General features: G+C 43.8%; 1 protein-coding gene across 1 annotated transcript in view; it reads right to left on the bottom strand.

Moving 5' to 3' along the window:
• Positions 1-26,283, bottom strand: part of GABBR2 (gamma-aminobutyric acid type B receptor subunit 2) — a gene marked incomplete at its 5' end in the record, with an annotated part of 369,241 nt that overhangs the window by 162,251 nt on the left and 180,707 nt on the right. Inside the window, 2 exons of the mRNA XM_082619674.1 lie at positions 612-812; positions 9,848-9,913. Of these exons, the coding sequence (XP_082475800.1) occupies positions 612-812; positions 9,848-9,913 (267 nt within the window). The remainder of the gene's footprint in view (positions 1-611; positions 813-9,847; positions 9,914-26,283) is intronic.

Genomic DNA, 26,283 nt, shown 5'->3' on the forward strand with positions numbered 1-26,283 from the left:
GCCAGGTGCCATGCCAGCCACATTGCACAATCTGCCATTCAGTCCACCTTTTGACCCCGGAGGAGGATATTTTCACCATCACTCTATAGATGAAGAAACAGCGGCTCAGAGAACTCAAGCTCAAGGTCACACAAGCTGGTAAGTGGCAAAACTGGGGTTTGGACCAATCTTTCTGGTCTTTAGTACATGTTTCCCCAAGTCTACTTGTGGGGTCGTTCGTCTCCTCCAGGCTGGCGGGAGCATCAGTGAGACTGAGAAATGACATTCCAGGTCAGAGGGGCGCAGGATGAAATGGTGGCCTCGTCTGAAAGTCAATGCCTGCAGCTGGTGCTATACTAGTCACGACTCCACCCCTTATGCATACACTATGTTATGTGCTTATAAAGCACCCTCACCCCATTTGATTCCCACAATTCCCTAGAAGGCCATGCAGTAGAGAGCTGGATATCCTCATTTAACAGATAAGCGAGGCTCAGAGAGGTCACATGCTTTGCTCAAAATCACACAGCAAAGGCCAGAACAAGATCTAGGTGCTTTTTGCCAACATCATTGGACAGCATGATTAAGGGAGATGGGCTTGGGGGCTGAAATGAGCTGGCCAAGGCACCGACCTTTCCTGAGATGGTCTTGATCTGCTTGGAGCTCAGGGGCTCGAAGTCCACGCCGATGTAGCCCTCCATGGCAGCAAGCAGATTCTTCCGGAGACAACGGGATGAGTTGGCTTCTGTGTGCACCTGCTCCCACCAGGAAGGCTCATACCAGCCCGGGATGATCCACTGGTATTTGCTACCGTACATATTCTCCTCATATGCCTGCAACAGACGGGTTGACCATGAAGGCACCAAGAGACAAACATTTGTTCAAAGCTTTGTACCCTGTGGGAAAGGTGGAGGGGACTCAGGGTTCCTCGTACCAGAGGATTTGTTAATTTTTCTATTACTTGCTTGGTCTCCTCTTCATTATCTTGCTCAAGGGATACAAGGTAGTTTATAGGAAACATGTATATTAAAATAATAAAACACTGAATAAAATAAAAATATAGGTGCCTGGGAAAACATAGATTATAATATGCTTATTGGAGGTAAAGGGAACAGAACATAGACAAGTCCACCAAAGGTTCCAACACTATAGATATAAGCTACATATTTCACCGTGAACTTCCTGGCAGCCCAAGAGAAAAGGGCAACAATATTAATTGCATAGCTCTTATTTTCAGTAAGGAGAAAACATACCAGTTCTTCAGGGGCACAAAATGTTTTCTAGGCTTTAATCCCTAAACAAAATGCCTCATATGGAGGTCACTGTCAAATTAGCTAGCATGGTATCAACACCATCCCTACAACAGACAGATTTCATAAGGCTATTCTTGTATAGATCTTTACTAAAAGCTGAGATCATAACCTTAAAATATAACCCAGGGCGGAGCAATTTTGCAAGGGGCCAAGAAAATTTAATGTAAGCATGCAACTTATATAAGATGTCACTTGGCAAACTGAACATCTCTCTAAATCTTTACCCAAAGCATGGTGTACATAAATCCAGATTCTAAAAAGGAAGTCCCTTATATTTATATACTTTACAAGCATCTTACTTGTCATTCATGTCCACCCTTTGAGATGGTCTAGGCAGAGTTTATTATCCTCATTTTAGAGATGAGGAAACTGGAAACCAGAGAGGGAAAGTCACTTTTCCAAGGTCCACAGTCTGGAATCTAGGTCTGCCTACTCTTATGCTGCAAAGCCACACTGCCTGCCTCCCATTTAAACAAAAAGTTGTCAGACTGTTCTAATATACCCCCATTTGGCTTTAATTCTTACTGTGATAATTTTTTTATCTGGAAAAGCATGCTTTTTGATAGCTTAGATGCACCCAGAAAATCCCAATTTGTAGGTATGTCACATTCCATCAAAGTTGGGTCCAGAATGGAATGGAGCTCACATTCCTATCAGTAATCAAAACACCCAGAAGCGACTACAGTGAGCAGTGGTGTATGTAAATGCTCTCTGCGCACTGTGATGAACTGTATACATTAAAAAATGTGAACCTTAAACGATCCAGCAATTTGTTCCCAGGGAGCCACCTATGTTAGGAGGACATGTTGGGAAACAATTCATGTCACACCCCTTTATGTTCTTTGGCTTAGAACAGAGACAGCATAGAGGCCAGGAGGGTGTGGAGAAAGAAGCCTGCAAGATTGCTCTGGATGCCAGGGAGATTTTGGCTGCCCTCCACTTAGGCTCCAGCATGCTAATCGACGGTCTGCCCAGAAAGGGTGGGCCAGAGCCCTTTATATTTGTGTATATTAGAGAATAGTTACTGTTGAGTCTAAGAGTTGGAGGTGTGTTCCCTTCATTCCTACATCTGAGAAGGCAACTCTTCTAAAACTCTCTCAACACCTGAAAAAGCCCAGCCTGCAGTGTGGAGCATCTCACTGGGGTAAGTGTGAAGTAGAATATTTGTTCCTTAGCTTAAGCTCAGATTCCATCTCTATGGCCTCTGTCCATTGATTCAGTGAAGCCTCCAGAGATTAAACAAATTGTTTCATAAGAGAGCCTTTCAACTATCTCAAGGTAATGATCACATCACCTCCTCTCTAGACTCCTCTAATGATATGGGACTTTCACCTCCCTCATTCTAGACACTGTATTTCTCATAATGCAGCCTCAGATCATAGTCATTTTTTCCAGCAACTACATTGTAATGTTGCCCCAATCAAAACTGTTGTAGAAAAAACACAGAGAGCCCTAATATTACAATTATATAACAAAACCCCAGTTCAACAAAAGAAGGCAGTTTTCTGGGCTTCCCTCTAATAAATGGGGTTTAGCCCACAGAAACTTTTTTTTTTTTTTTTAAGAAAAGATAATCCCAGACCCTGGCTGGGGGCTAGACCTTTGAACAAAAGGGTCATCCCAATGACCTCAGGTCATTTAATCAATGGCAGAACCTGTGAGACTTCACAACTCTCATCTTTCACTGGCAGGGAGGAACTCACATTTATTGAGCCCCTATTATGTGCTAGGCCATTTATATACATTATCTTATTTTATTCTCACAACAACCCTATGAGGTATGTGCTATTATCTGTACCTTACAGATGAAGACACTGAGGCTCAGAGATTGAGGAATTTGCCCAAACACATTCAGCTAAGTCAAGGGGACAAGATTCAAAGTCTGTTTTTTTAAGTTTCTCTCTTTTCTTAGCAAAACAAACAAAGTAAAACTTTCTGGAAGCTTTCTCAGTCTTAAAAGGTTGAGGCAAGATAGCGTCACTTATTACGAATGGATGGTAAGCAAGCATCAACAGATACAGAGTGAGGACCTGAGGAGGTCTTCTGATCAGATGCAAAGGCAGATTTGCATTATTCTCTGAGACCAAAGACTGTGTGATAATTTAGAGGCAGTGTGGAGCAGGAAGTCAGGAGCCTCCCAGGGATCTGCTGTGATAGCTGTCTGACCTGCCATTGTTCTGTTAGGTGTTCCTTGTGAGTGAATTTTCCAGAAAACAGAAGCTCAGTCCATTTGAATGACAACACATTTTGTTTAGAATATTAGTTAATTTTGATGAAGATAAAATTTTTTCTACTGATCTTTTGAAAAAAGAAAAAAGACTGTAGTCAAGTAGCACTAGATTCTCTGCCACATACCAGCTGGGTAACTCTGGCACACAACTCCTTGGACCTTGCTTTTCTCATCTATAGCCTGTGGAAAGCAGAGCCCATCTCACTGGGTTGGTGTAGGAATTAAATGAGGTAATATATGAAAAAAAAAAAACCTAATCAAAAAATGGGCAGAAGATCTCAATAGACATTTCTGCAAAGAAGACATACAGATGGCCAACAGACACATGAAAAGATGCTCAACATCGTTAATTATTAGAGAAATGAAGATCAAAATTACAGTGAGATATCACCTCACACTGGTTAGAATGGCCATCATTAAAAGTCTAGAAATAATAAATGCTGGAGAGGGTGTGGAGAAAATGGAACCCTCCTACACTGTTGGTGGGAATGTAAATTGGTGCAGCCACTATGGAAAACAGTATGGAGGTTCCTTAAGAAACTAAAACTAGAGTTGCCATATGATCCTGCAATCCCACTCCTGGGCATATATCTGGAGAAAAATCTAATTTGAAAAGATACATGCATCCCTATGTTCACAGCAGCACTATTTACAATAGCCAAGACATGGAAGCAACCTAAATGTCCATCGACAGATGAATGGATAAAGAAGATGTGATACATATATACAGTGGAATACTGCTCAGCCATAAAAAAGAATGAAATAATGCCATTTGCAGCAACATGGATGACCTAGAGATTATCATACTAAGCGAAATAAGTCAAAGACAAATACTATGATATCATTTATATGTGGAATCTGAAACATGACACAAATGAACTTATTTACAAAACAGAAACAGACTCACAGACAGAGAAAATAAACTTATGGTTACCAACGGGGAAAGGGGGGTAGGGATAAATTAGGAGTTAGGGATTAGCAGATATCAATTACTATATATAAAATATATAAACAACAAGATCCCACTGTATAGCACAGGGAACTATATTCAATATCCAATATATCCACTATCCAATGGAAAAGAATATGAAAAAGAGTATATATCTGAATCAGTTTCCTGTACACCAGAAAGTAACACAACATTGTAAATCAACTATACTTCAATAAAAAAGAAATAATAAATGAGGTAATATGTGTACCATGCCTGGCCAACACTATGTGCGGGAACATTTTGGCTGCTCCTTCTCATGCCATTCTCTTTTCCATAACTCATGGCTTTATTCTGAAAATTAGCCACTCCTATGGGCCACGCACAGTGATACTTTTGGGCATGGCCCAAACACTAAATGGCCCCAGACTGGCCCAAACACCAAGTGGCCCCAGACTATTGTTCTTGGAGTTTCTGATCTACTTGTTTTTTTTTTTTTTTTTGGTGGTACGCGGGCCTCTCACTGTTGCAACCTCTCCCTTTGTGGAGCACAGGCTCCGGACACGCAGGCTCAGCGGCCATGGCTCACGGGCCCAGCCGCTCTGCGGCATGTGGGATCTTCCCAGACTGGGGCACGAACCTGGGGTGTCCCCTGCATTGGCAGGCGGACTCTCAACCACTGCGCCACCAGGGAAGCCCTCTGATCTACTTTTGATGGCTTTGTCTCCTTTCTAGCTGTCAGGTCTAGGCTGTCACTTTCACTGTCATTAAATCCCTCTCCTCACTCTGAATTTGCTGCTTTTAAACTGCTATGGAAAGCAGGGAGTGTTAAATATATGTGCAGAAAAAAGTACACAGCACAGGCTTTGAGTGAGGGTCTAAAAGTCTCTCCTACAAGGGAGGTAGACTGGGCTTAAATATAGCATACAGTGTCTAAAGCAACTGCAGAGAGGCCTCTGGACCTCCATTCTGGTATTCCCACGTTGAGAAGGGCTGAGATTGCTGAACACGTGAGCCTTAAGAAGCTGCTGGTATCTTTTTTTTTTTTTTTTGGCGGTACGCGGGCCTCTCACTGTTGTGGCCTCTCCCGTTGCGGAGCACAGGCTCTGGACGCACAGGCTCAACGGCCATGGCTCACGGGCCCAGCTGCTCTGCGGCATGTGGGATCTTCCCGGACCGGGGCACGAACCAGTGTGCCCTGCACCGGCAGGCGGACTCTCAACCACTGCGCCACCAGGGAAGCCCGCTGCTGATACCTTTGTCTGTCTCTTTTGCCAAATAGGGAGTTCCTGGAGGGTGGTGTCTGCTCTTTCCAGGATCCCCAGTGCTTAGCACAGTGCCCTGTGTACAGAGGGCACCCAATAAATGGTTGTAGAGTGACTGACTGAACACATTTTCAGTTTACTTGGTCACCTTGGTTTTCATTGTTTTTGTCTCTAGTAGGAATGTGGTCTCAGGACCTGTGGCCACCAAATGGGCCCTACAGGTGATGTTGGGCAATCTTGAGCTCATATTCTTCAGTCCCATGAACGACTCTGTTCTCATTAGCTGCAGACAGGTAGCCAGGATGTAATTTAAAAATCCAATTTCCTCTTTTTATTGATTCCTTTTGCCTCCTCACTTCCTCAGGCAAGAAGGATATTTCCCTTTTATAGGCATTTCATAACCATAATAGTAATAAATCCTCACATCAGTAAAGCAGTTAACAGTTGGGATGACAGTCACCCTTCGGTGGCCTTGTTTAAGCCTCTCGACAATCTTATGAGGCAAATAAGACAGGGGTCGTCGCTTCCATTTTAGAGGTGAGGCAGCCGGGGGCTGGAGTTGTAAAGTGGCCTGCTTGAAGTCACACAGCTGGCAGAACTAAAGCCAGAACCCAGGTCAGAGTGCTTGAGAATTTAGAATAGACCACCAAGGAGGGAGAAGACAAAAGCAACAGGCCATGCTCAGCCTTTGCTGGAACCGAAATGAATATTTTTCCACAGGGCTATAAATAGTCCTTGCATTTGCTAGAGACTACTCTCCCCTTGGGTGGCAGGTCCAATCTCAAGAACATGCAGCAACACGCTGCAAAGTTTGCACTGCAGCATTTGGATGGCAAAGACGCAGTTGTCTCCATCCCATTGTGCTCTGACCCTGACATGGGCGGAGAGCTTCTCTCCCAGGGTTTCTGCTCCGAGCAGCCCCTCCCTCCGTCACACGCCAGAGTTTTGATTCAGTGTGAGGACACTGAGAAGACTCTCCTCAGGACCTTCCAGGCCTGCCAGAAGAACTCATTCCTAACCAGATAAGACTGACAGTCCTGACAGCCAGATCCATCTGACGGTCTGACACACGGAATAAACCCCCAACCAAAAACTTCTGAGAAACCACTCAGTGAATAAAGCAGCCAGCAAAGACTCTAAGAAAAAGTCCATCTGAAGATACCCAAAGTCCAAGAGGAAGAAGAAAGTGGGATGAGGAGGTGGGAGGATGTCCCGTGCTGTGTGGAAGGCAAGCAGCCTGGGGCTTTGGGTCAAGAGGAAGACAGCCATGCCGTCTGTTCTGAAATGGAAACCACGCTGCTGGAAATGCCACTCAGAAAATAACCACAGTGCACAGCATGGAGGGAAATCACAGCCACGCCTCGGCTTAGGGTTTGGCTCAAATCAGAACAGGAGGGGACTTCCCTGGTGGTCCAGTGGGTAAGACTCTGTGCTCCCAATGCAGGGGGCCCAGGTTCGATCACTGGTCGGGGAACTAGATCCCGAATGCATGCCACACCTAAGAAGTCCATATGCCACAACTAAGAGCCTGCATGCTGCAACTAAAAGAAGATCCCTCCTGCTGCAACTAAAAGATCCTGCATGCTGCAACTAAGACCCAGTGAAGCCAAGATAAATAAAGAAATAAATACTAAAAACAAATGAAAAAAATAGGAGGTCTGTCTGCATTTTGTGCAAACAGGAGATGGCCAGTGCTCAGTGTGGCAACTTCACAGATCATTGTTATTAATTTACTTTTCCTCAATTGACTGACAATCACCCACCATGTGCCAGCTATTTGCAAGGCCTTGGGGATATGTAGGGGGCTTCCCTGGTGGCGCAGTGGTTGAGAATCTGCCTGCTAATGCAGGGGACACGGGTTCGAGCCCTGGTCTGGGAAGATCCCACATGCCGCGGAGCAACTAGGCCCGTGAGCCACAACTACTGAGCCTGTGCGTCTGAAGCCTGTGCTCCGCAACAAGAGAGGCCGCGACAGTGAGAGGCCCGCGCACCGCGATGAAGAGTGGCCCCCGCTTGCCACAACTAGAGAAAGCCCTCGCACAGAAACAAAGACCCACCACAGCCAAAAATAAATAAATAAACAAATGTGGGGTTTAAAAAAAAAAAAACCCAGCTTCTTCTCTAAAAAGTTATGTCTTCTAATTGGAGCATTATTTTCCTTTTCTAAATGGGCCATTTCTGGACCTTAGATGGTAACATGAAAAGTATTATGAGCTCTGAAATAAAATGTATTAAATCAATTTGCTCCATTTTTTTCATTTTTTCTCATGTTCCTCCTTAGATTTTCATATGGAAATACTCCTTAATTACCCTTAACTGAGACACAGGATGCTTAACACAATCTAGGAAAGTCCATCAGTTAGTAAATTCGTCAGCCCAATGGTGGTCCATTCCATCCTCAGAGACCTTACATAAACAAATAAAAAAACGTTGCTGAAATTTGCTGAGGGCTCACTGTACGTCAGGCACTATGCAAGGTGTCTTTGCTCATTTAAGCTCCACACCAATCCTATGAGACAGGTGTTATTATTATCCTCACTTTACAGATGAGAAAACTGAGGTTCAGAAAGTGTCAACAAGCCCAAATTCAGTTACTAAGCTGCAGACCAGTAGTTCAAGCCCAAGCAGACTGACTCCTGAGCACTAAGCTTCACTCAGGGTCCACTGAAATGTCAGCCTATGGCTTCTCCTTCCTCCCTGCTATTTTGAAAGGTGATCAGGCAGTTGCCACTTTGCTCCTGAGCCTTCATGAGGAAAATATCCCTGGGTGACTATGGTTTCCGGTCGCTGCTCTCTCCTTACTCCTGGCCTCTTTTCAGTTTCTGCATCTCTCCTGAAATGGGACACCAGGAGCTGAGCAGGACACCCCAGGTGGGGTCTCTTCAGCGTAGAGCAGAGGGACGACCCGCCCTAGTTGTGGATGTGCAGCCTGAGGTCACCTCGGCTCCCTGGAAGCTGTGCTCACACTGGTTACTCACGGTAACCTTGAGGTCAACTGAGACTCCAAAGTCTCTTTTGTTCTAAACGCACAGTACTCCTCAGCTATGCCTCTATCATCTTGGACATAGGCAGCCCAATTTGTTCTAATATAACCTTATATTAGGACTATTAGATTTAGTCTTCCTGGATTTAATCAAACATTCCAGCTTGTTAAGGTTCTTTGCACCCCGGCTATCTTCCAACATATTTCACAACTTCTAAAATTCCTATAAGCCTATCTTTATAATCTCATCCAAGTTACTAGAAAAAGGTCAAAGAAAACAGAGGCCTGTGGCCCATCACTAGAGACCGCACCTAGAATAACCTCAGTCTAAGAGGAGGAGCTTATTGGGTAGACAGTTCATGTAACTAGGCTCTCATTCTGTTGATTTCTCTCCTGACCCTGAGGTGGAGGAGGGTGAGCCAGGCCACCCAAATGGAAAGACATAGTCCCTGTGCTAGAACTCTTACATATGCTCAGGTTAGAATATCATGTGGAGAAAAGAGGATTTGATTGGGAATCAGGTGAATGGGGATGGAGCCCCGGTTCTGCCATAAAACATCCCTTGGACAAGCTTCTCCACCTCTCTGGGCTTCTAGCTCCTCATCTGTAAAGCAAGGGTAACAATAGTAGCTTCACACGGTTATTGGAAAGATTAAGTGAGATAAGGTTTAAGAATGTACTTTGTCACCTATCACACGCCAGACAATTAAAAGGATTCAGTGGTAGATACTGAACAGCTGACGGTCTGTGCTAAACCTGAGACTCTGAGCCCTGCTTACAGGGCAGGAAGGGGTCTGAGGCCTCCCGGTCTCTCCCTGGAATCTGGTGTCTCCCTCTGTGTGGTGCATACAGCACCGCTCCATTAAGCAAGGCTGGGTGGAGGAGACTTAAAACTAGCTGGCAGCGCTGAAGCAATGGTAAGACAGTGGGTTTGGTAAACTGAGGTTCCCGGTTCCTCCTACAACTGCACTGTTCTGAGTCCTGGGGTTTTAGCTCCCCGGAAAGACGAAAGAGCAGTGAAAATAACACTTCTGCTTCCAACACCCCAGACTCCGGTCCACTCAAGGACCAGGCAGTGACACTGAGTGCAAGAAAACGCTTTGTGACCCTCCCCAAAGACATCCATGACACAACCAAAGTGTTACTTACACAACAGAACACTTTTGCTGCCATATTCTGGTCAAACTGGCCAAGGATGATCCGCACGTCGTTGCCCTGTGGACAGAAGGACACGGATGTGAAGGTGAGCGTGTGATCGGCGTAGCCCAGAGGGTTTGAGGCAGCGGGCAGGGATCATTCACATGCCCCAGGCTCCCCAGCAAGAGCTCTGCCTGAGGGGGTGGGCAGGGCAAAACCTCACCCCCCAGCCCAGCCCAGCCTGGATCTATGGCTCTCTCTGGGCCCAGCTTTCCCTCAGCTACTGCTGTTGGCCCTGCCTGGTCTCGTGGGTAAACCCTGGGGCTGGAGGCTAAAGGCTCTGAGGGGCCTCACTGTCTCCCCTGCTCTTCTCCAACAAGGGCAGGCAAACGCTCCGGGGGAACTGAGACAGCGTCTATTCTCCGTCCTCACTCTACACATAGGGAAACTGAGGCCAGAGGAGAGAAAGCAACGTCTAAGGTCCCCAGGGGAGTTGGCAGCAGAAACAAGTTCCCAGCCAACACCCCCTCCCCCTCTAGTATTCTAGACTTTTTCCACCTTTCTGGAGTCCACAGAGCTTCCCAATTAAGAAGTTTCAGAGTCTCTTTGAGTTCTCAGCTTTGTTCAAATCTCAGCTCCACTTGGGTAGCCTCAGGCGGCTCCTTTTCCCATCTTAGCCTCAATTTCCTCATCTGCAAAATGCAGATAATGGCAGTACTTAGAGGGCTGCTGAGAGAACTAAATGAGATAATCCTCAGAGTGCTTAACACAGTTCCTGACACAGAGTAAACACCCAGCTAGAATTAGTGTTTTATAACCTTCTCCCAACCTATTCTTCTCCCTTTATTTCAAAAGAAAATCTATATTCAAAAGCTCTATAAATGGTTACTTATTATCTTAATATCTCAATATGGTTAATAGGTATATACTGTACCAGGGGTCCTATGACTCATTTATTCATTCAACAAACATTTACTGGGTGTCTGCCTGAGGCTCCCTCCTGGGTCAGGGTAAGGGGTTCTCGGTTGCTTTCTAGGGGAAGGGACCCTGCCCTGCCCCCATACAGAACAGGCAGAAGGAGGATGTACAGGTGGCCTCCAGGAGACCAGCCAGGCCCTGGCCCACACGCTTGCTCCATCCCAGCCCTGCCCTCCGCACTGACACTCAGCCCTGCAGGTGGTGCTACCTTCCTGCCATTTACCCCGTCCTTTCCAACAAGCCTCAAGGCTCTTTGATGCATAAAGGAGAGAAACATCCCTTTAAAGATCAGTTTTTAGCATCTTTCAAAATTGGAAAGTGCTGACTGGGAGGCCATTTTACTCATCATGTACTTTAGCAAAATAAAAAAGACTTGGATTCTAAAATCACCCTTCGTTTGCAAGCAAGAATGGAAAGAAGAAAAAAAATTTTCCTCTGAAAGGCCTTTAAAAGATCATTAACAGAGCAGTTGAAGGAAGGCAAGCCTTTGTCATCACCATGGCTGCAATGCTATAGAAAGGTCTAAGCTGCTTCTGTTCTGTGGCCATACTCCCGGGCACACTCCAGGGTCTTTCTGCTTGTTTGTTGAATTTTTTATAGCATTTCTTGCAGCTAACAGTATTCACCTATCCATATCCATATCCATATCCATATCCATATCCAGCCAGCCAGCCAGCCAGCCAGCAAACATTTATGGAGCATCTATTTTGTGCCAAGCCCTGTGTTGCTAAACACGGTATAGTAGAAACAGCTTATTGGATTTTGGAGTCAGAGAGACCTTGGTTCACATCCCAGCTCCAGCACTGACCAGCTACATGACCCTGGGTCTTAATGTCCTGGAGCCTCAATTTCCTCATCTCTGAAATGGGGATAATATTCCCTGCCTGACCCGGTGGTTGTAGGATTCATGATAATGAAACCCACCCGCTGGCTTCCATGGTGCTCTCTCCTGGCTCCCTCCTGCCTCCTGGTCATTTCTGCTCAGACTCTCAATCAGTTCCTCGTCTTTCTGCCCATCTCGAATGCTGGCGTTCCATACAGTTCTGCCCTCATTGCTCTCCCTGGGCAATCTCATTCATGACCCCAGCCACAACTCCCCTCTGAGCACTGTGGACTCCCAAGTCTCTCTCCCCAGCCCAGACTTTTCTCCAGTTGCCCCCTGGACACCTCCACTTGGATTCTCTCAACATACCCCAAGTTGAACTCATCATCATTCCCAACATGCCTACTTCCTCCTCCTGTACTGTCCACCTCTAGAATGGTGTTGTCAACCTCCTACTCCCTAAGACCATAAACTTGGGAGCCATTCTAGATTCACTCCTCTCCTCATCTTAGCCATAACCATGGCCTGTTGGTTCTGTCCGCTCACTAGGTTCCCGAATCGCCCCATGTCTCCAGCCCCATTGCCCTGGGTTTAGCCACCATCACTTCCTACGTGGTGAACCACTACAGCCTGCCAGCTGGATCCCTGCCTTTAGTCCTGCTCCATCCACCCAGTCTCCAGAAAGCCCACAAGGGGATCATTCCAAGATTCAAATCTGATTACGTAAAATCTTTCCATGGCTCCTGGAGCTTTACAGATCAAACTCTGAGCTCCTCAGAACATTCCAAATTCTTTACCAACTCACTCCTGCTCATTTCCCTAATCACATGTTTTGCTACTCCTCCACAGCAGGGAGAAGGAACGACCTGCAGTTCTCTTAAATGGTCTGCCATTCACTCCTTCATTCATTCACTCCTTCATTCATTCACTTTCTCACTCTGTCCCCTTCCTTTCTTTCTACAAGTCATTCATCCAGAACGCCAGTCCCTCCCGCCCTACACGCTCTGCCTGGAGAGCTGCTACTCCCCCTTCCTGCCTTAGCTCAGGCGTTCCTACTCTGAGAAACCATCTCTGTCCCATTAGGCTTGGTGGTCATTTGCTCCTCTGTGGGTCCAGAGCACTCTGTGCTTCCCTCTGTCATAGCCTGAGTCTACCTGTTTGTTTTCCCCATTGGACTGAGGATAACTTGATTCATCTCTGGGTCTCCAGCTCCCAGAACAAGGCATGACACATATATCAATAAATAGGTATTAAATGTGTGATTAAGTGAATGAATGCTGTGTGAAAGCACAAGCACAAGGCCTGGCCCACATTGGTTATTCAATATCTGCTGGTTATTATCATCGACTGCACTAATATCCTGCTAGCCTAGGGCCTAGGTACTGGTTGGGTTCCCCATGTTCATTTCTTGAATGGACCAAGGGACCCGCATCTTCATGGTTGACAACCTGCTAACAGATAAATAAACAGCTCTGCCACTTGTGGACCATTTAGTGTCTCTGTTGCCATGACAACCAAGTTGCATTGACTGCCTGGTTCTATGCTCCCAAACTTTTAGGACTGGATGGGGGCCCAAGGGATCGCTGATCTAGTTAACCCCTTCCCAGAGAGGCAAAAATCTTTCCCAAATCCAGCACAGCACCCCAAAACCAGCAATCTTGCCTTGGTGTGCCCTGACCATCAGAGGGTCCTGGAGAAAGAGCCTATCCGGGGCCAGGTTGTGCCTGATGCAGGAAGCTATTCACACCCACTCTGACTCTAGACAGTGAGTAAGAGGGGCAAGATGCTGCAAAGCCTGGGAGAAAAGAGGACGAGCCAGCCCTCAGTGCAGATGGAGCCTGGATCCCAGGGTAGGGAGAGGGTAATGGGGAATATGACTGGACTGGGATCCTTAGGGGGCCCTTGAGAGCAGCATAAAGAGTTTAAGGTGCTTCTCAAAATGAGCTGTGTGTACTCCCAGGGCAGAGGAGTTCTCCTGAGAGTATGAAAAGTGTGGATATACCTGGTTCTTTTTTCTGGAGTAGCAATTTATTGGAAGATTCAGGGGTGAAGGGAAACATTTTGGATCGGGGGAATCTTAAAAGTTTTTCACACACCCACACTCTCACAAAAGTTCCAGAATCACGCTTTTCAATGTTGCATAACTTGTATGTTTTCCTTAAAATCCAGAGAGAGGAAAGAGATTTTGTGTTGGCAGTGGACCCTGCTTCTGGCCAAGCCCGCCCACCTCCCTACCAGGGGTATCAGTGCACTCTCCTCTATGGCTGAAAGGGCTTGGGGGCCGTTGAAGGAGTGCCAGGGGTAGGGGAGGACAGCCATGACCATCTCTGAGGATGACACTGCAGAATGGTGCTGTGATGTTAGAGCTGGAACGTGGCAGAGGGCAGGGTCTCAAAAACTCCCTGCCATGGACTCTTGGCTCTGCAGGGGGCTGCCTGGAGTGAAAGTAGATGTCCCGAGATCAGACAAATGACAGCTTCTTCTTAGAGGGCTAGATCTAAGGTAATGGATGGTAGCAGAGACCTATGTTCACACCCTCAACAGGCCACACCCATGGGGGGTAAACATGGAAGGGAACAGCCATGGGGCACGAGGCCCAGGGAGGGATGCTCAGTCCAAACCCTGGGTGGATTTCCCTTCCTCTTCCCTGGCCCCTCTCATCTGTTGTCTAGGACCTCTTTGTCTCTGGGGCCCTTAAAGGGAGCTAAAATCTCACATACAAAAAATGACACTTAAGAAGGATGACTCAATTCAAAGCACTAGTGTATAACCCCCACTTTACAGGGGATCCTAGCAGAGTCAAAATTAATGACAGCCTCTTTCTAGCCACTGCCCTAGGAGGTAGGTGCTATAATTATGCCCACTCTGGACAGTTTCATGAGCAAACTGAGGCCCAAAGACTTAAGCAACTTTCCTAGGCACAGCAGACGCTGTTGGTCCTGCTGGATCCCCTCCTCGGGGCTAGTGCACCCAACCCAGCTACAGCAATGATGGGCTGCCACCAGCTCCCTCCCTTCTCTGGAGAACTTCCCTCAGCCAAGGGGAGCTTCCTGGTCCTAGAAGGCCATGTTGTGCCCCATATCCCATAGCAGCCAGTGACTGACTCACATGGGTAGAAAACTCCAGCCCCCTTGCTGAAAGGTGGGACCAACTCTGTGGTGCAGACTGTGCTCCAGAGATCCGGTGAGGCCAGGTTAAACCCATCTCCAGCCAAAAGGTATTCTGGCCTAGCTCCCCTCTTGCCTTATCCTGCTTCTCTCCCCTTCTCCTGAGCCCACTCTCAATAAATCTCTTTCACAAGAATCCCAGGCTCTGTTTCTAGGGAGTTCAACCTAAGACACCAGGTCACAGGGATAAGAAGTGGTGACTCTGGCCTCGACCCAATGTGGGTCTGGCCCCAGAGCCCAAGCATTTGACCACTCACTCCTATATATTACCTCCCATGCTGAGAAGGCCAACCCCACCAGGCCTGGGCTGCTGGGGCACAGTACTGAGTCTGCAGCAATGACTCATGGAGAAAAGTCCTATGGATTCTGAAGTCAAAGGTCCTGAGCAGCAAATGTAACCCTGAGACATTAAGACAGCTAATGTGCATTTACAAGAGCAGGAAAGCAGAAGGCAACCCATCTTGCTTCCCTGTGGCAGCAGTGTGGGGTCCTGCTGGAAGATCAAGGTTGACCCTGACACTGACCTCCTGCCATCTCTGCATCTGTCTCAGCCTACGTTTAATAGCTTCCTGGTTTCCTACAGATGCACACTACCCCACTACCCCACTGGGCTGCTGAAAAATCAAATGAAACCATGATCAACGTTGTAGAAAGGGGTAAGGTGCAATGAGCCCAAAGGTGGCTGCGCTATTAGAGGCTGGCCATGATGCAGGCTGGGAGGTGCCCCTGACCTGGACCAGTGGGCACTGGTGAAGTGGTGAGAAGCCCAGGCCTGCTCCTACTCCCCCACTTTGGTCGTGAGACCTGGGGTAAGCCTGAGAGGGTTAGCATAGATGTTTTCCAAAGTCCCTCTTGGCTCTGACAGACTGATTCCACACCCAGAATGAGTATTCTCTTTTATTTAGCTAAAATTAGTCTTTCTTAGACTTTTTTTTTTTTTCTTCTCCATAAGTGTCCCTAAAAGCAGAGAAGCAGGAGACATATACTCTTAAGGACGGGAGAGAAAAAGGGTACAGCCCATAGCAGCCCACTGGCAAAGCATGGCATTTCTTTAAAGTTTATTATTTTATCTTGAAAATTCATGTATATTTAGCCTTCCAATAAAATATCTATGTTTATCTTAAGATAAAAATAATGCTTTTTCTTTCCATGTCTCTGAACAAAACTGGCCTGCTGGGAAGATGCACTACATTTATTCTGTAGCTTTGCATCCCCTCGGGGTGCTGGTATGAACCTCAGGTTCAGGCAGTCAGGCTGGATTCCTGGCCCATGGTGGGGGGCGGGTAATTCCCACTAGGACTTTCCCATGAAGCAAAGTGGGGAACAGTCCCCCTCAAGACCTATCTTTGTGGTCTTCCTGTATCAGAATAATGGCTCCCCAAAGATGTCCATGTTCTAATCCCTGGAACCTGTGAATACGCTGTGTGACATGGCAAGGGGGAATTAACATTGAAGATGGAATTAAGGTTGCTAATCAGCTGACTTATAAAATAGGGAGATTTTCCTGGAATCTGAATCCCGAATGATGGCTTGGGGGCTGCTCCACGGAAGGCCAATAAAGCAACTGAAATTGATAGGGACAGAGTAAAGGGACAAAGCAAATGATTAAATAGTTAATCCCACGAAGGGATCACAAGTAAAAGAAAAAAGTATGGTAGACCCCTATAAGTGAATAATCACTCAAGGGAGCAGGCTTGCCTAGCAACAAAGCCATGCAATAGAAGCATGAGACATGCCCCAAAACAATAAGACAATGGTGGAATGAGACCCACATCCTGCCCAGGGAGGTCAGTAAGTTAATGACTCCTAGGACATGCTCCTCTGTGCACACTAAAAACAAAAATATAGGCAACGTTGGACGAGAGTCTGGCTTGGCACAGCCATGTGGCTAACAGGGCCTTGGTGCTCCAGACGGGTGTCAGGCCTGTGCCTCTGAGGTGGGAGAGCTGAGTTTAGGACACTGGTCCACCAGAGACCTCCCGGCTCCACATAATATCAAACGGCGAAAGCTCTCCCAGAGATCTCCATCTCAACACCAACACCCAGCTTCACTCAACAACCAGCAAGCTACAGTGCTGGACACCCTATGCCAAACAACTAGCAAGACAGGAACACAACAACACCCATTAGCAGAGAGGCTGCCTAAAATCATAATAAGGTCACAGACACCCCAAAACACACAACCGGACACAGTCATGCCCACCAGAAAGACAAGACCCAGCCTCATCCACCTCAACACAGGCACCAGTCCCCTACACCAGAAAGCCTACACAACCCACTGAACCAACCTTAGCCACTGGGGGCAGACACCAAAAACAAAGGGAACTACAAACCTGAAGCCAGTGAAAAGGAGACCCCAAACACAGTAAGTTAAGCAAAATGAGAAGACAGAGAAACACACAGCAGATGAAGGAGCAAGACAAAAACCCACAAGACCAAACAAATGAAGAGGAAATAGGCAATGTATCTGAAAAAGAATTCAGAGTAATGATAGTAAAGATGATCCAAAATTGTGGAAATAGAATGGAGAAAATACAAGAAACGTTTAACAAGGACCTAGAAGAACTAAAGAGCAAACAAACAATGATGAACAACACAATAAATGAAATTAAAAATTCTCTAGAAGGAATCAATAGCAGAATAACTGAGGCAGAAGAACGGATAAGTGACCTGGAAGATAAAATAGTGGAAATAACTACCGCGGAGCTGAACAAAGAAAAAAGAATGAAAAGAATTGAGGACAGTTTCAGAGACCTCTGGGACAACATTAAACACACCAACATTAGAAGTATAGGGGTCCCAGAAGAAGAAGAGAAAAAGAAAGGGACTGAGAAAATATTTGAAGACATTATACTTGAAAACTTCCCTAATATGAGAAAGGAAATAGTCAAGTCCAGGAAGCACAGAGAGTCCCATACAGGATAAAACAAGGAGAAACATGCCAACACACATATTAATCAAACTATCAAAAATTAAATACAAAGAAAAAATATTAAAAGCAGCCAGGGAAAAGCAACAAATAACATACAAGGGAATCCCCATAAGGTGAAAAGCTGATCTTTCAGCAGAAACTCTGCAAGCCAGACAGGAGTGGCAGGCCATATTTAAAGTGATGAAGGGGAAAAATCTACAACCAAGATTACTCTACCCAGCAAGGATCTCATTCAGATTCAACAGAGAAATTAAAACCTTTACAGACAAGCAAAAGCTAAGAGAATTCAGCACCACCAAGCCAGCTTTACAAATGCTAAAGGAAATTCTCTAGGCAGGAAACACAGGAGAAGGAAAAGACGTACAATAACAAACCCAAAACAATTAAGAAAATGGTAATAGGAACATACATATCAATAACTACCTTAAGCCGCATAGCACAGGGAGGTCAGCTCGGTACTTTGTGACCGCCTGGAGGGGTGGGATAGGGAGGGTGGGAGGGAGACGCAAAAGGGAGGGGTTATGGAAACATATGTATATGTATAACTGATTAAATTTGTTATAAAAAAAATGGGAGAAAATAAAAAATATATGCATAAAAAAAAAAAAAAAAAAAATAACTACCTTAAATGTTAATGGATTAAATGATCCAACCAAAAGACAAAGACTGGTGGAATGGATACAAAAACAAGACCTGTATTTATGCTGCCTACAAGAGACCCACTTCAGACCTAGGGACACATACAGACTGAAAGTGAGGGGATGGAAAAAGATCTTCCATGCAAATGGAAGTCAGAACAATACTGGAGTAGCAATTCTCATATCAGACAAAATAGACTTTAAAAATAAAGACGATTACCAGAGACAAAGAAGGACACTACATAATGATCAAGGGTTCAATCCAAGAAGAAGATAACAATTGTAAATATTTATGCACGCAACATAGGAGCACCTAATACATAAAGCAAATGCTAACAGCCATAAAAGAGGAAATCGACAGTAACACAATCACAGTAGGGGACGTTAACACCCCACTTTCACCAATGGGCAGATCATCCAAAATGAAAATAAATAAGGAAACACAAGCTTTAAATGATACATTAAACAAGATGGACTTAATTGATATTTATAGGACATTCCATCCAAAAACAACAGAATACACATTTTTCTCAAGTGCTCATGGAACATTCTCCAGGATAGATCATATCTTGGGTCACAAATCAAGCCTTGGTAAATTTAAGAAAATTGAAATCGTATCACATATCTTTTCCAACCACAACACTATGAGGCTAGATATCAATTACAGGAAAAAATCTGTAAAAAATACAAACACATGGAGGCTAAACAATACACTACTAAATAACCAAGAGACCACTGAAGAAATCACAAAATACCTAGAAACAAATGACAATGAAAACACGATGACCCAAAACCTATGGGATGCAGCAGAAGCAGTTCTAACAGGGAAGTTTATAGCAATACAACCCTACCTCAGGAAACAAGAAACACCTCACATAAACAACCTAACCTTACACCTAAAACAATTACAGAAAGAAGAACAAAAAAACCCCCAAAGTTAGCAGAAGGAAAGAAAGCATAAAGATCAGATCAGAAATAAATGAAAAAGAAATGAAGGAAACAATAGCTAAGATCAGTAAAACTAAAAGCTGGTTCTTTGAGAAGATAAAAAAAATTGATAAACGACTAGGCAGATTCATCAAGAAAAAAAGGGAGAAGACTCAAATCTATAGAATTAGAAATGAAAAAGGAGAAGCAACAACTGACACTGCAGAAACAAAAAGGATCGTGAGAGATTACTGCAAGCAACTATATGCCAAAAAAATGGACAACCTGAAAGAAATGGACAAATTCTTATAAAAGCACAACCTTCTGAGACTGAACCAGGAAGAAATAGAAAATATAAACAGACAAATCATAAGCACTGAAATTGAAACTGTGATTAAAAATCTTCCAACAAACAAAAGCCCAGGACCAGATGGCTTCACAGGTGAACTCTATCAAACATTTAGAGAAGAGCTAGCACCTATCCTTCTCAAACTCTTCCAAAATACAGCAGAGAGAGGAACACTCCCAAACTCATTCTATGAGGCCACCATCACCCTGATACAAAACCATACAAAGATCACAAAGAAAGAAAACTACAGGCCAATATCACTGATGAACACAGATGCAAAGATCCTCAACAAAATACTAGCAAACAGAATCCAACAGCACATTAAAAGGATCATACACCATGATCAAGTGGGGTTTATCCCAGGAATGCAAGGATTCTTCAATATATGCAAATCAATCAATGTGATACACCATAGTAACAAATTAAAGGAGAAAAACCATATGATCATCTCAATAGATGAAGAAAAAGCTTTCAATAAAATTCAACACCTATTTATGATAAAAACCCTCCAGAAAGTAGGCATAGAAGGAACTTACCTGAACATAGTAAAGGCCATATATGACAAACCCAGAGCCAACATCGTTCTCAATGGTGAAAAACTGAAACCATTTCCTCTAAGATCAGGAACAAGACAAGGTTGTCCACTCTCACCACTATTATTCAACATAGTTTTGGAAGTTTTAGCCTCAGCAATCAGAGAAGAAAAAGAAAGAAAAGGAATCCAAATTGGAAAAGAAGAAGTAAAGCTGTCACTGTTTGCAGATGACATGATTCTATACATAGAGAATCCTAAACATGCTACCAGAAAACTACTAGAGCTAATCATTGAATTTGGCAAAGTAGCAGGATACAAAATTAATGCACAGAAATCTCTTGCATTCTTATACACTAATGATGAAAAATCTGAATGAGAAATTAAGGAAACACTGCCATTTACCATTGCAATAAAAAGAATAAAATACCTAGGAATAAACCTACCTAAGGAGACAAAAGACCTGTATGCAGTAAACTATAAGACCCTGATGAATGAAATTAAAGATGATACAAAGAGATGGAGAGATATATCATGTTCTTGGATTGGAAGAATCAACACTGTGAAAATGACTCTGCTACCCAAAGCAATCTACAGATTCAATGCAATCCCTATGAAACTACCAATGGCATTTTTCTCAGAACTAGAATAAAAAATTTCACAATTTGTATGGAAACACAAAAGACCCCGAATAGCCAAAGCAATCTTGAGAAAGAAAAACAGAGCTGGAGGAATCAGGCTCCTGGACTTCAGACTATACTACAAAGCTACAGTAATCAAGACAGTATGGTACTGGCACAAAAACAGAAATATAGATCAATGGACCAGGATAGAAAGCCCAGAGATAAACCCATGCACATATGGTCACCTTATTTTTGATAAAGGAGGCAAGAATATACAATGGAGAAAAGACAGCCTCTTCAATAAGCTGTGCTGGGAAAACTGGACAGCTACATGTAAAAGAATGAAATTAGAACACTCCCTAACACCATACACAAAAATAAACTCAAAATGGATTAAAGACCTAAATGTAAGGCCAGACACTATAAAACTCTTGGATGAAAACATAGGCAGAACACTCTATGACATAAATCACAGCAAGATCCTTTTTGACCCACCTTCTAGAGAAATGGAAATAATAACAAAAATGAATGTATGGGACCTAATGAAACTTAAAAGCTTTTGCACAGCACAGGAAAACATAAACAAGACGAAAAGACAACCCTCAGAATGGGAGAAAATATTTGCAAATGAAGCAACTGACAAAGGATTAATCTCCAAAATATGCAAGCAGTTCATGCAGCTCAATATCAAAAAAACAAACAACCCAATCCAAAAATGGGCAGAAGACCTAAATAGATATTTCTCCAAAGAAGATAAACAGATTGCCAACAAACACATGAAAGGATGCTCAACATCACTAATCATTAGAGAAATGCAAATCAAAACTACAATGAGGTATCACCTCACACCAGTGAGAATGGTCATCACCAAAAAATCTACAAACAATAAATGCTGGAGAGGGTGTGGAGAAAAGGGAACCCTCTTGAACTGTTGGTGGGAATGTAAATTGATACAGCCACTATGGAGACAGTATGAAGGTTCCTTAAAAAACTAAAAATAGAACTACCATACGACCCAGCAATCCCACTACTGGGCATATACCCTGAGAAAACCATAATTCAAAAAGAGTCATGTACCACAATGTTCATTGCAGCTCTATTTACAATAGTCAGGACATGGAAGCAACCTAAGTGTCCATCGACAGATGAATGGATAAAGAAGATGTGGCACATATATACAATGGAATATTACTCAGCCATTAAAAAGAAATGAAATTGAGTTATTTGTAGTGAGGTGAATGGACCTAGAGACTGTCATACAGAGTGAAGTAATTCAGAAAGGGAAAAACGAATACTGTATGGCAACACATATATATGTAATCTAAAAAAAAAAAAAGGTTCTGAAGAACCTAGGAGCAGGACAGGAATAAAGATGCAGAGGTAGAAAATGGACTTGAGAACACGGGGAGCTGTGACAAAGTGAGAGAGTGGCATGGACATATATACACTGCCAAATGTAAAACTGATAGCTAATGGGAAGCAGCCACATAGCACAGGGAGATCAGCTCGGTGCTTTGCGACCACCTAGAGGGGTGGGATTGGGAGGGTGGGAGGGAGACGCAAGAGGGAGGAGGTATGGGGATGTATGTATAGCTGATTCACTTTGTTATAAAGCAGAAACTAACACACCATTGTAAAGCAATTATACTCCAATAAAAATGTTAAATATATATATATAGGGAAAAGATGACATTATACTGAAACCTGAGATAATCTACCATAGTGTAGTATATTTTACTGCCTTTTTGCTCATTTTAACAGCACCACGACAGTCCCAGTTTGACCATGTAGGACAAGAAAACTCCCTTACCTGACGTGGAGGAGAAACTGATGATGGAAGCTTGACGTCTACTCAAGAACGAGGAAGATGGGGGCCTTCTTCACCTCTCCACTTTTCCTTTGACTATAAAACCTTGGCTACTAAGTTCTCGGCATGGCACTCGCTTCCCTTCCTGTTTGTATCTCACAGCGCTCTATAGTAATAAGCTCTTTCCTTACCTGTCATTCTGCCTCTTGTTGAATTCTATGCCTAGACAGAAGAACCTATGCTCTACTAAGGCCTGGAATGCATTCTGTGTTTTCAAAATGAACAGAGGTGCACATCTGGAGCCTGGCGCTCACCCCCATAAAGCCTGGTGCTTCAGTGTGGGCACCATGGGAATACCCAGGGCTCTTCGAAGGATGGCCTCCCAGCCCAGACTGGCAACAGTTAACATTAAAGGTCCCTGACTGAAACAGGCCCAGAGTGAGCTTAAAGGCCTGGGGTCTTCATCACACAGAGATGGTTCTATTCCTGACTTTCTTTTAGACAAACTTTGATACATATCTGCTAAATCAGCCTGATTAATTCCATTATTCAGTTCCTCTATGTTCTTGCTTATTTTTGCCTGGCTGATCTGTCCAAGACTGCGAGAGAGACGCTGTGGCTCCCAATACTATTGTGTTTGTGTCAATTCTCCTTTGTATTTGGACAGGATTTTCTTTATATATTTCAGTGAGATGTAATTTATAGCAATAATGGTCCATGAGTGTGCTATTCTCAGGGAGAATTGTACCCTTATCTATAGAAAATGACTTCCTTAATCTTGTTTAACACCTGTACCTTGAATTCTCTTTATTCTAATGTGAACACTGGATCCTTGCTGCAGTTTGGTTTGCTTGATATACTTTTGCCTGACTTTTACCTTTGACCTTTCTGTCACTGTGTTGTAAATATAACTATAGTTAGTTCTTCAAAACACAATCTGAAAGTCTTTGCCTCTTCATAGGGAGTATGACCTATTTGAATTTATGGTCAGAATGACTATATTTGGTCTGCAGTTTTAGTTTATACTTTCTGGTTTTCACATTTGCTTTCTGTGTTATGATATGTGGACTAGATTTTCTTTGCTTTTATCTTCCATGTTTCAGGAGCTTCAGGCTCTGTTTGTATTACAGCATACTTACCGTTAAGTTATTCAAAGCCTTTTTTAACTTATATTTTTCTAATTATGAAACTCATAAGCAAAATAGTCTCTTTTGAGTCCCTTTCCTACTTAAGACCAGGAGTTTAGCACCCAATTTTTTTTTTACTCACTTCTTTGGCTCTGTTAATGGAATTTGGGTTTTTATATTTCAATTACTGTTATTACAGTATCTATTTGCATTGCATGTATATGCACGTTTGCTTTCAAAATGAATTTCTGCATCTGCATACACTTTTTTTTTTTTTTGTGGTACGCGGGCCTCTCACTGTTGTGGCCTCTCCCGCTGTGGAGCACAGGCTCTGGACGCGCAGGCTCAGCGGCCATGGCTCACGGGCCCAGCCGCTCCGCGGCATGTGGGATCTTCCCGGACCGGGGCACGAACCCGTGTCCCCTGCATTGGCAGGCGGGCTCTCAACCACTGTGCCACCAGGGAAGCCCTGCATACACTTTTATAACAACTTTTTATAACGACTACTTAGCTCTCTCTCCACAGGCTTTTGTGATCCCTGCTCACCTGCTTTTGTCATGACCTCAGCTATAAAGTTTGCTATCATTCTCGGCAGTCTGATAAAGGACTTCAAAGATTAACTGCAAGAAGGGCACTGGCTAGTAGTACATCATGTGAGTCTCACACATCTGAGAATGTCTCCCAGCTGCTCCATTATCTCTGGGATTGAATGTTGCAAGGGAGTTGAGGTGGCCTGGTTTTGCACCTTTGTGAGAAATTTGTTTTTTTCTGGGCTGGATACTTGTAGATTTTCCCCTTTCTGTTTGTATTTCAAAACTTCTGACAAAATGTGTCTGGGTATTACTCTCTATTCACCAATTCTGCTAGAATGCAGAAAGGCCAGCTAGACTGCACATACAGTCTGCGCATTTCCTTATGAAACTGTTGACTTTGTAATTTCAAAATGGTTGAATATCGGCGATTTTGTATGGTCCAATCTAGTAGATCTCTCTTGAGCCCACTTAAGTTTGTCACCTATTTTTTTTTTTAAGTAAACTTCTTATTTGAGAATAGTTTTAGATTTATGGAAAAATCACAAAGAGAGTATATAGAGTTCCCATATGTCCTCACCCAGTTTCCCCTATTATTAACATCTTACGTTAATATAGTACATTTGTTATAAATAATGAATCAATATCAATTCATTATTAACTAAAGCTCATACTTTATTCAGATACCCTTAGTTCTTTTCTCTAGTGTCCTTTTTCTATGCCTGGGTCCCATTCAGGATACCACATTATATATCATGGTCATGTTTCTGTAGGCTACTTTTGGCTTAGACATTCCTTAGATTTGAAGACCTAGACAGTTTTGAGGAGCATTGGTCAGGTATTTTGCAGGATGGCCTGCAACTAGAATTTACCTAATGTTTTTCTCATGGTTAGACTGGAGTTATAGGTTTTGGGGAGGAAGAACACAGAGGTGAAGTGCCCTTCTCACCACATCATATCAAATGTACATACTATCAACGTGACTTATCACTGTTGATGCTGACCTTGGTCACCTGGTTGAGGTAGTTGTCAGATTCTTCCACTCTAAGGTTACTCTTCTTTTCCCCCCTTTTCATCCTGTGGTCTTTGGAAGGAAGTCACTTAACAAGTGGGTAGTTCTGCTCTACCTCCTTGGGCCTGAGATATCTACATAAATTATTTGGAATTCTTTGGCATAGGAGATTTGTCTATTCTCTCCCATTTACTTACTCAATCATGGGTATCTGTTTTATACTTTGGGTTATAATCCAATACCACTTTTATTTTATTGCTCAAATGTCCCAGCTTTGGCCATTGGGAGCTCTTTCAGTGGCTCTTTCAGTTGGCTGCTGTACTCTTCTGACACACCTCCATCAGTGTGTGTTGTTGATGTGGTTTGAACACGTCCTTAACTTTCTGGCACTACAAGATGCTCCAGGATCATCCTGTATGTTTCCTGTCCCAGTCCTAGAGTCAGGCATTTCGCCAAGGAGCCCTGGTTCCTTTTCATGGAGAATGGTATTAGAAACCAAGATCTGGGTGGTAGTTGTGCTTGTTGATACTGAGATTCCTGTTTTGTTTTTGATTTTGGTTCTGTTTCATTTGTGCCAGTTTTCCCTTAGGATCTCCCTTCTCCAGTGTCCATAACTTATCTTTCCTCTCATTAGACTGATCTCTTTGCCCATTTCCTCTGAATTCTGGCAAAGCAATTCAAGATTTTTAGTTTCCTTGGCATTAACTCTGCTCTCTACTACCTCCAATGCAGATTTTAATTCTGCTAGTTGCTATTTAGTTTTCTTCCTTGTCCTCTGTCCTTCCTTCTCTATCTTATCCCACAGGAAACCAGAGATCTGCTTGTTCTCTAAGCTTTCCAGAAGTTACTTTTCTTTGTTCCTGAGTATTTTATCCTTGTATTCTCTGTTAGCTTTGTCTGTCCAGACTTGGTATTTTGTTTACACACACTCAGCAAATGTGTTGAGCAAATAAGGTTTGGTTCCAGGTGCTGGGGAATAAAACGGTGACCAAGACAGACAGAA

Source organism: Mesoplodon mirus (assembly GCF_964341445.2).
Source record: "Mesoplodon mirus genome assembly, chromosome: 1".
Lineage (NCBI taxonomy): Eukaryota > Metazoa > Chordata > Mammalia > Artiodactyla > Ziphiidae > Mesoplodon > Mesoplodon mirus.